This window comes from Bombina bombina, chromosome 1 (genome assembly GCF_027579735.1).
Source record: "Bombina bombina isolate aBomBom1 chromosome 1, aBomBom1.pri, whole genome shotgun sequence".
Classification (NCBI taxonomy): Eukaryota; Metazoa; Chordata; class Amphibia; order Anura; family Bombinatoridae; genus Bombina; species Bombina bombina.
Genome location: NC_069499.1, coordinates 390,908,593 through 390,920,942, shown reverse-complemented (window position 1 = coordinate 390,920,942; position 12,350 = coordinate 390,908,593). Strand labels below are relative to the sequence as shown.

The 12,350-nt window shown below is 37.6% G+C and overlaps 1 protein-coding gene across 4 annotated transcripts in view; it reads right to left on the bottom strand.

The window, feature by feature from the left end:
* Window positions 1–12,350, bottom strand: part of MBD5 (methyl-CpG binding domain protein 5) — a 902,668-nt gene that overhangs the window by 191,940 nt on the left and 698,378 nt on the right. For all 4 annotated transcript variants that reach the window (XM_053698283.1, XM_053698282.1, XM_053698284.1 and 1 more), the window contains one exon: window positions 2,967–4,154. In XM_053698283.1, coding sequence (XP_053554258.1) covers window positions 2,967–4,154 — 1,188 coding nt within the window. The remainder of the gene's footprint in view (window positions 1–2,966; window positions 4,155–12,350) is intronic.

Genomic DNA, 12,350 nt, shown 5'->3' with positions numbered 1-12,350 from the left:
GATGAATCCGTGGACTCGATACATCTTACAAGAGAAAGATAGATAATGCCTTTACTACCCATTCCCCAGCTTTGCACAACCAATATTCTTAAATTAATATACTTTATAACATTTAAACCTATAAATTTCTGCCTGTTTCAAAGGCTCTATTGACAGCTTCTTAATCACATACTTTTGTATTTGCTTTTCACATCAGGAGATTGATAGTTCATGTGGGCCATATAGGTAACAATGTGTTCACGCCTGGGAAGTTATTTAAGAGTTAGCACAACACAGTAATAAATGCAAGTAAATAGATTTTAAATAGTCACAGTCATGTGATCAGGGGGCTGTCAGAAGATGCTTTGATACAAGGTAATCACAGAAGTAAAAAGTATATTAATATAACTGTGTTGGTTGTGCAAAACTGGTGAATGGGTACTAAAGGGGTTATCTATCTTTTAAAACAATACAAATTATATTGTAGACTGTCCCTTTAATTTTGACTAGATTTAGCAAAACAGAGGAGGTAAGGGATTTGGGAGTACATATAGATAATCTCGAGATAAGTGCACAATGAAGGGCAGTGGCGTCTAAGGTTAATAGGATGCTACCATGTATTAAAAGAGAGGAAAGCATAATTCTGTCACTATATAAATCTCTGGACTAGACCTTGAGTATGAAGTACAGTTCTGGGGACTAAACTCAAACAAATATATTGCAGACTTAGAAACAGTTCAGAGAAAGGCCAAAAAACTTATAAGAGGAATGGAGAATTTAAGCTATGACTAGAGGTTAGACAAACTGGGTCTGTTTTCTCTCTAGAAAAAAGGCGCTTGAGAGGTGACATGATTACTTTATATAAATATATTCATGGCCCATAAACATTTTATTCCAAGAACATTGTTTTTGACAAGAGGTCACAATTTAAGGCTGGAGGAAAGGAGATTAAACCTCCAGCAATGAAAATGTTTTTTCACTGTAAGCAGGAACGAAATTACAGGGGGTGCAAAGTACGCAACTGCAACTGGGCCCCCGAGTATGGAGGCCCAGCTTCAATTTTTTTTTTCTTTCAATAAAAACGTTGACCTGCCACAGCCTGCACTGATATCATGTGAGTGTGATGTGATGCTTCACTAGTGTCTCTGTCTTTGACTACAGGGGTTAGTGTTTCTGTTTAACCCATTTGTGTTTATGTGTGTGTGTGTATGTATGTATATGACTGTTTGTGTATTTATGCATGTATGTGTGTGTGTGTATGTTTGTGGAACCAGCAAATTACAGACCTTACTACAGCATGGGGGGGCAGGGGGTAAACAGTGTCACTATACAGCACCACTATATACAGTACGGGAGGGTTGGACCATGTCACAGACTACTGTGGTCACTTTATAAAGTACTGGGGCAGGTAGGGTCAGGCCAGCCATCTCACTGGCAGATTACAGACTGTGTCACCAATTCACTATATACAGTACTGGTGGGTTAAAAAGTGTAACTATATACAGTAATAGGGGGTCAGACCACCTCACAGACTGTGGGCACAGGATACCTCCTTTTGCAGACGTAATCTGAATCACATTTTTTTGTGTTAAATGTAAAAAAAAAAATAATAATAAAAAAATAATAAAAAAATAATAATAATCATGTATCAAATTCACCTTTTTTGGGGGTGGGGGGCCCTTCTTAGATTCTTGCACCTGGGCCCTGTGGTTTCTAGTTACGCCTCTGACTGTAAGAGCAATCAAATTGTGGAACACATTACTTAAGAAGATTGTAAATGTCAGTACCTTAGATACATGTAAAAATGGTTTAGATACATTTCTGGCTAGAAACAGAATTCAAGAATATTGTTGTTTGTCTTAAATGGATCACCTTTTTTTAATGGGATTAATTGAAGCACAACTGGAGCTTTTATTGTAAGTATATTAAGATTTGTATAGGTTGAACTCGATGGACTGCTGTCTTTTTTTAAACTCATCTACTAAGTTACCATGTTACCTTTTGAATAGTTATTGTGTTCTTGATTTGTATTTTTATAATGTGAAGCTAGTAAGTTTATGGTAACTTCACAAAGGGAATCATGTCTTACTTTCAACTCTGGCAACCTGCGATTGAGCAAGAAAATTTTACTGTCATCGTGTAATACAAGTGCACAGATGCCCATGGTATACTCACAGTAGCAATCTAACTAGAGCGTAATTTACACTAGAAATATTGTGCAAAATTCCACTCCACTTGTAATCTAGTGCGAATTGTCTTTTCCACAGAAAACAACTTTGTCTGCACTAAAGCATGGGATTCTTGGTAGGAACGGAATATGTATAGGGCCTCTTTCTGCCTAATGCCAGTGCTGCTCTTTTTAGACCTCCCAAGCACATTACAGATTTTGCAATGAGAAGATGGTATAGGAGATCCAAACCAGTCTTAAAATAAGTGCTGAGTAAAAAGATGAGGAAAACCAAATCCAACACAAATGTCCATGTTTAAAACTGATAGAAGCAAAAACAAAAAATGTAAAAGTCATTTGCATATGCTTACCCAGAATCTCCTGCTTTAATGCTAGATGAGGTTTTATGTGGCAAAAAGTAATGTAATTTGTTTCTGCAAATGTGCTATACAATGATATTATTCTATAGTTATTAAGTATCTAATGTTGTAATATGTACTATCTAAACAGTTAATAAAACTTTTTTTTGATTGCCACATTTTTGTTTCTTTATATCTTCACACCTCTTGTTTTAACTAAATATATTCACCGGTAGCAAAATGTAAAAATTAAAAAAAAAAAAAGAAAAAGAAAAAGCTCTATGTTCTTAATTCTACCAATTGAACACATAAAGAAATGAAACAAAAAGCAATCACACATTTTAAGTTGCCAGCAGGAAAATAAAACTGACATTAGGGATTTCCCTATACAAATATACTATGCTGTAAAAATGTATGGAAAGAATTAAATAAAAATAAGTATTTGCAGAATATTTATATACCTTCCCATCCTCCGAATGTTGATTATATGAGTGGTGCATGTCTTCCCTCATTAATTTTCCAGGCCAAGAAGCAAGTCCCTTGATTTGGCCCCAGACCAAGTCACCCATATTAAACGTCCTTGGTCTATAATGTATTAACTCATTTGAAGAAGGGGAATCTGGTATTCTAAGATCATCCTCACTACTGATGCTTTTAGTGTCTGAAGGACTAGGGGCACATCCATTTATGCATTTGGCATGAAACTCTCCATTGTAATGGATATAGTCTCTTGCTAAAGAGCTTTCAAAGCTATTCGAAGAGCTTGGAGATTGCTCTTCCATGGGTGGTTCATGCTTAGGAATGCTTAGCAAATCACCAAAACCTCTATGCTGCTGCGGTCGATTTCCATTTATATGTGCACATCTTTCTACAGTGTTCTCCAGCCTCTCTTTAAAACTAAGCATAGTTCTTTTGAAATGGTTATATCTAAAATGATCATCTACAATTTTATCATTATGACAGTTTCTTGGTGGTATCAAAATCTGGCATTGTTCTTCTTCAAAGGAGTGCAATAAAGATGTGTTATGCCTTGCTTGACAAGGATTGTTGTGGATCTGAGCACTATGTTCCAAAAACTCCTCAAATTTCCACCTATTAGATTCACCAGGACTTTGACCTCCATTCCATTGTTTTTTAGGACCATTGCATCCAGATGATTTGTAATAATCGCAACCATTCCCTTCATTCAAATGTTTACCTTGATCCAGGTTTTTTCTTATTCGATTTCCTCTGTTTCTAGTTCCAACATCATGGTCAGAGTTCTCATGATTTCTTCCATGGATAACTGCACTGACTGCACTAGACAGATTCAAAGGATCACCAATTGATGCAGTGAAGGCACTCATAGCACTTAGAGCTGGAATGGGGCTCATCTGTGTTGTACTGCCAGGTGCAGTTGTAATTACTACTTGCATTCCTTTACTTGCAGCATCCACAACAGCTTTGTAAATTGCATCTACCGAGTTATCCCCATCTCTTAAATTTTCTTTTGTTTGTTGCCTTTGAAACTGTTCAGTTCTCTGCTGCATGTTACAGGGGTTATCACGAAATGAAGGAAATGTATTCTTGTGATTCTCCGCTACAGAAGAAGCGCCCATTTGAGTGCTTATCTCTTTGTTTGATAAATTCAAATCTTCTTGTGTTCTCACCTATATAAATAGAAGAGAAAAATGTTTTTCCCCCCACTTACAATACATTAATTTCTTTGAACTCATAATATAAGTAATACAATGCTCCTTTTCACACATACACCCTTTAGTTTATGGGTCATTTAAATCAAAGATTAAACGTCTATGAAGTGAGAAAGTGCATTATCCTCAAATAAAAAAACAAACAAGGCAACAAACATACACAACCTCTGGGAAGGTCTTTATGTCATATCACTTTGCAAAAAACAAAACATATTCTTTTATTTATTAATTTTCGCAAATTTTTATGATGTTTAGCAGCTGGTGTCAGTACTCATATGAAGGCAAAGGAAAAAAGAAGGAAGTGCTGTCTAAAACATTTTCAATGATGCGTCATTGAAAGCAAACACATTGAACCAATTCAAATTAATGCACAGAGGCACCACAATACCTGGAACACTTCAGAAACTTATTAGGTAAAGTTTTATCCCAAAGTTTATATATTTTAACAACAAAGGATATGGCTGTTAATTAATGTAGCAGAACTGAGCTTCCAAGTAATACATGCTTACATGCCAACCATTTGAGAATGTGGAGGCTGAATGTTATTCAGGGTTTTAAACAGAATGGAGTAAAAGAAAAACATAATTTATGTAAGAACTTACCTGATAAATTCATTTCTTTCATATTAGCAAGAGTCCATGAGCTAGTGACGTATGGGATATACATTCCTACCAGGAGGGGCAAAGTTTCCCAAACCTCAAAATGCCTATAAATACACCCCTCACCACACCCACAATTCAGTTTAACGAATAGCCAAGAAGTGGGGTGATAAAAAAGTGCGAAAGCATATAAAATAAGGAATTGGAATAATTGTGCTTTATACAAAATCATAACCACCACAAAAAAAGGGCGGGCCTCATGGACTCTTGCTAATATGAAAGAAATGAATTTATCAGGTAAGTTCTTACATAAATTATGTTTTCTTTCATGTAATTAGCAAGAGTCCATGAGCTAGTGACGTATGGGATAATGACTACCCAAGATGTGGATCTTTCCACACAAGAGTCACTAGAGAGGGAGGGATAAAATAAAGACAGCCAATTCCTGCTGAAAATAATCCACACCCAAAAATAAAGTTTAACGAAAAACATAAGCAGAAGATTCAAACTGAAACCGCTGCCTGAAGTACTTTTCTACCAAAAACTGCTTCAGAAGAAGAAAATACATCAAAATGGTAGAATTTAGTAAAAGTATGCAAAGAGGACCAAGTTGCTGCTTTGCAAATCTGGTCAACCGAAGCTTCATTCCTAAACGCCCAGGAAGTAGAAACTGACCTAGTAGAATGAGCTGTTATTCTTTGAGGCGGAGTTTTACCCGACTCAACATAGGCAAGATGAATTAAAGATTTCAACCAAGATGCCAAAGAAATGGCAGAAGCTTTCTGGCCTTTTCTAGAACCGGAAAAGATAACAAATAAACTAGAAGTCTTACGGAAAGATTTCGTAGCTTCAACATAATATTTCAAAGCTCTAACAACATCCGAAGAATGCAACGATTTCTCCTTAGAATTCTTAGGATTAGGACATAATGAAGGAACCACAATTTCTCTACTAATGTTGTTGTAATTCACAACTTTAGGTAAAAATTCAAAAGAAGTTCGCAACACCGCCTTATCCTGATGAAAAATCAGAAAAGGAGACTCACAAGAAAGAGCAGATAATTCAGAAACTCTTCTGGCAGAAGAGATGGCCAAAAGGAACAAAACTTTCCAAGAAAGTAATTTAATGTCCAATGAATGCATAGGTTCAAACGGAGGAGCTTGAAGAGCTCCCAGAACCAAATTCAAACTCCAAGGAGGAGAAATTGACTTAATAACAGGTTTTATACGAACCAAAGCTTGTACAAAACAATGAATATCAGGAAGAATAGCAATCTTTCTGTGAAAAAGAACAGAAAGAGCAGAGATTTGTCCTTTCAAAGAACTTGCGGACAAACCCTTATCTAAACCATCCTGAAGAAACTGTAAAATTCTCGGTATTCTAAAAGAATGCCAAGAAAAATGATGAGAAAGACACCAAGAAATATAAGTCTTCCAGACTCTATAATATATCTCTCGAGATACAGATTTACGAGCCTGTAACATAGTATTAATCACAGAGTCAGAGAAACCTCTTTGACCAAGAATCAAGCGTTCAATCTCCATACCTTTAAATTTAAGGATTTCAGATCCTGATGGAAAAAAGGACCTTGTGACAGAAGGTCTGGTCTTAACGGAAGAGTCCACGGTTGGCAAGAGGCCATCCGGACAAGATCCGCATACCAAAACCTGTGAGGCCATGTCGGAGATACCAGCAGAACAAACGAGCATTCCTTCAGAATCTTGGAGATTACTCTTGGAAGAAGAACTAGAGGCGGAAAGATATAAGCAGGATGATACTTCCAAGGAAGTGATAATGCATCCACTGCCTCTGCCTGAGGATCCCGGGATCTGGACAGATACCTGGGAAGTTTCTTGTTTAGATGGGACGCTATCAGATCTATTTCTGGAAGTTCCCACATTTGAACAATCTGAAGAAATACCTCTGGGTGAAGAGACCATTCGCCCGGATGCAACGTTTGGCGACTGAGATAATCCGCTTCCCAATTGTCTATACCTGGGATATGAACCGCAGAGATTAGACAGGAGCTGGATTCCGCCCAAACCAAAATTCGAGATACTTCTTTCATAGCCAGAGGACTGTGAGTCCCTCCTTGATGATTGATGTATGCCACAGTTGTGACATTGTCTGTCTGAAAACAAATGAACGATTCTCTCTTCAGAAGAGGCCAAAACTGAAGAGCTCTGAAAATTGCACGGAGTTCCAAAATATTGATCGGTAATCTCACCTCCTGAGATTCCCAAACTCCTTGTGCCGTCAGAGATCCCCACACAGCTCCCCAACCTATGAGACTTGCATCTGTTGAAATTACAGTCCAGGTCGGAAGCACAAAAGAAGCCCCCTGAATTAAACGATGGTGATCTGTCCACCATGTTAGAGAGTGTCGAACAATCGGTTTTAAAGATATTAATTGAGATATCTTCGTGTAATCCTTGCACCATTGCTTCAGCATACAGAGCTGAAGAGGTCGCATGTGAAAACGAGCAAAGGGGATCGCGTCCGATGCAGCAGTCATAAGACCTAGAATTTCCATGCATAAGGCTACCGAAGGGAATGATTGTGACTGAAGGTTTCGACAAGCTGCAATCAATTTTAGACGTCTCTTGTCTGTTAAAGACAGAGTCATGGACACTGAATCCATCTGGAAACCCAGAAAGGTTACCCTTGTCTGAGGAATCAAATAACTTTTTGGTAAATTGATCCTCCAACCATGATCTTGAAGAAACAACACAAGTCGATTCGTATGAGATTCTGCTAAATGTAAAGACTGAGCAAGTACCAAGATATCGTCCAAATAAGGAAATACCACAATACCCTGTTCTCTGATTACAGACAGAAGGGCACCGAGAACCTTTGTAAAAATTCTTGGAGCTGTAGCTAGGCCAAACGGCAGAGCCACAAACTGGTAATGCTTGTCCAGAAAAGAGAATCTCAGGAACTGATAATGATCTGGATGAATCGGAATATGCAGATATGCATCCTGTAAATCTATTGTGGACATATAATTCCCTTGCTGAACAAAAGGCAAGATAGTCCTTACAGTTACCATCTTGAACGTTGGTATTCTTACATAACGATTCAATATTTTTAGATCCAGAACTGGTCTGAAGGAATTCTCCTTCTTTGGTACAATGAAGAGATTTGAATAAAACCCCATCCCCTGTTCCGGAACTGGAACTGGCATAATTACTCCAGTCAACTCTAGATCTGAAACACATTTCAGAAATGCTTGAGCTTTTACTGGATTTACTGGGACACGGGAAAGAAAAAATCTCTTTGCTGGAGGTCTCATCTTGAAACCAATTCTGTACCCTTCTGAAACAATGCTCTGAATCCAAAGATTGTGAACAGAATTGATCCAAATTTCCTTGAAAAAACGTAACCTGCCCCCTACCAGCTGAGCTGGAATGAGGGCCGCACCTTCATGTGGACTTAGAAGCAGGCTTTGCCTTTCTAGCTGGCTTGGATTTATTCCAGACTGGAGATGGTTTCCAAACTGAAACTGCTCCTGAGGATGAAGGATCAGGCTTTTGTTCTTTGTTGAAACGAAAGGAACGAAAACGATTATTAGCCCTGCTTTTACCTTTAGATTTTTTATCCTGTGGTAAAAAAGTTCCTTTCCCACCAGTAACAGTTGAAATAATGGAATCCAACTGAGAACCAAATAATTTGTTACCCTGGAAAGAAATGGAAAGTAAAGTTGATTTAGAAGCCATATCAGCATTCCAAGTTTTAAGCCATAAAGCTCTTCTAGCTAAAATAGCTAGAGACATAAACCTGACATCAACTCTGATAATATCAAAAATGGCATCACAGATAAAATTATTAGCATGCTGTAGAAGAATAATAATATCATGAGAATCATGATGTGTTACTTGTTGCGCTAAAGTTTCCAACCAGAAAGTTGAAGCTGCAGCAACATCAGCCAAAGATATAGCAGGTCTAAGAAGATTACCTGAACACAGATAAGCTTTTCTAAGAAAGGATTCAATTTTCCTATCTAAAGGATCCTTAAACAAAGTACCATCTGACGTAGGAATAGTAGTACGTTTAGCAAGGGTAGAAATAGCCCCATCAACTTTAGGGATTTTGTCCCAAAATTCTAATCTGTCAGACGGCACAGGATATAATCGCTTAAAACGTTTAGAAGGAGTAAATGAATTACCCAATTTATCCCATTCTTTGGAAATTACTTACTGCAGAAATAGCATTAGGAACAGGAAAAACTTCTGGAATAACCACAGGAGCTTTAAATACCTTATCCAAACGTTTAGAATTAGTATCAAGAGGACCAGAATCCTCTATTTCTAAAGCAATTAGTACTTCTTTAAGTAAAGAACGAATAAATTCCATTTTAAATAAATATGAAGATTTATCAGCATCAACCTCTGAGACAGAATCCTCTGAACCAGAAGAGTCATCAGAATCAGAATGATGATGTTCATTTAAAAATTCATCTGTAGGGAGAGAAGTTTTAAAAGATTTTTTACGTTTACTAGAAGGAGAAATAACAGACATAGCCTTCTTTATGGATTCAGAAACAAAATCTCTTATATTATCAGGAACATTCTGCACCTTAGATGTTGAAGGAACTGCAACAGGCAATGGTACTTTACTAAAGGAAATATTATCTGCTTTAACAAGTTTGTCATGACAATCAATACAAACAACAGCTGGAGGAATAGCTACCAAAAGTTTACAGCAGATACACTTAGCTTTGGTAGATCCAGCACTAGACAGCGATTTTCCTGTAGTATCTTCTGACTCAGATGCAACGTGAGACATCTTGCAATATGTAAGAGAAAAAACAACATATATATAAAGCAAAATTGATCAAATTCCCTAAATGACAGTTTCAGGAATGGGAAAAAATGCCAAAGAACAAGCTTCTAGCAACCAGAAGCAATGAAAAATGAAACTTAAATAATGTGGAGACAAAAGCGACGCCCATATTTTTCGCGCCAATAAGACGCCCACATTATTTGGCGCCTAAATGCTTTTTGGCGCCAAAATGACGCCACATCCGGAACGTCGACATTTTTGGCGCAAAATAACGTCAAAAAATGACGCAACTTCCGGCAACACGTATGACGCCGGAAACGGAAACGAATTTTTTGCGCCAAAAAAGTCCGCGCCAAGAATGACGCAATAAAATGAAGCATTTTCAGCCCCCGCGAGCCTAACAGCCCACAGGGAAGAGTCAAATTTTTGAAGGTAAGAAAAAATGATTAAATCAAATGCATTATCCCAAATATGAAACTGACTGTCTGAAAAATAAGGAAAGTTGAACATTCTGAGTCAAGGCAAATAAATGTTTGAATACATATATTTAGAACTTTATAAACAAAGTGCCCAACCATAGCTTAGAGTGTCACAGAAAATAAGATTTACTTACCCCAGGACACTCATCTACATGTTTGTAGAAAGCCAAACCAGTACTGAAACGAGAATCAGCAGAGGTAATGGTATATATAAGAGTATATCGTCGATCTGAAAAGGGAGGTAAGAGATGAATCTCTACGACCGATAACAGAGAACCTATGAAATAGACCCCGTAGAAGGAGATCACTGCATTCAAATAGGCAATACTCTCCTCACATCCCTCTGACATTCACTGCACGCTGAGAGGAAAACCGGGCTCCAACTTGCTGCGGAGCGCATATCAACGTAGAATCTAGCACAAACTTACTTCACCACCTCCATCGGAGGCAAAGGTTGTAAAACTGAATTGTGGGTGTGGTGAGGGGTGTATTTATAGGCATTTTGAGGTTTGGGAAACTTTGCCCCTCTTGGTAGGAATGTATATCCCATACGTCACTAGCTCATGGACTCTTGCTAATTACATGAAAGAAATGTATGCTTACCTGCTAAAAAAAAGTTTTTGGGAATGATGGTAGTCCATAGAGCTCCACAACATGTTTGATATAATTCGCACCACTAGGAGGAGGCCAAGAACCGACACAAGAGCTTAAATCCATCTTACCTCCCATCTCTCCTCAGTTTAACGTATAGCTGAACAGAGAAAAGGAAACATATATGTAGGAAAGACAAATGCAGGGTCTATAAAAGGTGATAAATTGGAATTGTCACCAGAAAAATAGAACGGATGGGGCATATGGATTATGTTCATTAAAGTAAGCATTATTTTTGTTTTCTTTCGTATGATGATGATAGTCCATAGGGCTCCATAACATGTGGGATTAATACCCAAGCAGATAGACTGAATGGGTGAAACAATTTTATGGCAGTTCATATTTGTCACTGCAGCCTGAAGGACTTTCCTGCTAAAAGCTGCCTGCGAAGAAGCAAAAACATCAACACAGTAACATTTTGAAAAGATATGAAGAGAAGACCATGTTGCAGCTTTCCAAATCTGCACCAAGGATGTATTATTTTTGACAGGAAGTAGCAACAGATATTGTACAATGAGCTGTGATTTTTGACATTTAGGGGGAAATTTCCCACCACCAACTAAGACTTGTGAATTACCTGATTTATATTTTCTGAATAAATTACCTTATGAAGATAATCATATTTAGTACGAAGTATAGTAAAGCTGATAACTCAGAAACTCTCCTAGCTGAAGAAATTGCTTACAAGAAAAGCAGTTTCCAGGATAAAAGTATGATATCAATGGAATGAATCAGTTCAAAAAGAGGACCTTGGGGAACAGAAAGAAGTAGATTAAAATTCCAAGGCAGAGAAATAGGTCTTATTACTATCATAACTATTACTAGCGCCTGGATAAAAGTCTGAATGTCAAAGTTGAGCTAACTTTCTATTAAAGAGCAGATAAAGCAATAAGTTGACCTTTTAGGAAGCTAGCAGACAAACCCTTTGTCAAGCCCATCTTGTAAAAACTGAAGAATTCTTGAAATTAACTGGTCCAAATTAGAACCAAATAGAATTTTCCTTGGAAGGAAAGAAATGTTAAACTATTTCGTGATACCATGCTGACCATGATTTTAACCATGTGGCCCTTCTTACAATAACCATAGACATTTTTTACATCAATCTTGATGATGTCCATTACAGCGGTACTTTGATGCAATTCTGGAGATCTTTTAAGAAGCCATTTTGGCTAAGAGATCACACTAGAGAGCCCCTGCCATAGCCAAACAGGTGATGAACACTGCTGCTTTAAGACCTGTCTGAAGAAAGAGCTTTCTCAGGAAAGACTCCATTTTACGGTTTATAGGGGGTTAGCAATGTGGTTGGCAAGAGTGAAAATAGCTCCATTAACCTTGGGTATGGTTTCCCATAATTCCATGTTCTGTTCTGGAATCGAGAATCTTAAACCTGGAAGAAGGAGCAAATGAAAAACCAGGTTTTTTTTCCATTCCTTGGTTATATAGTCAGAAACCAAATCTGGAACCAGAAATACCTCTGGAATCTTTCGATGAGCTTTGAAAACAACATTTAACTTATTTACAGGCTTGTTTTCAGCAGGATTTTTTTTTACCCAGAGTTTTAAATATTTCATGCAACAAGATGTGGATATGCTCGACTTTAAATCTGATAGCATTGTCAAATTCAGGATAAGGGTCCTGGTTAC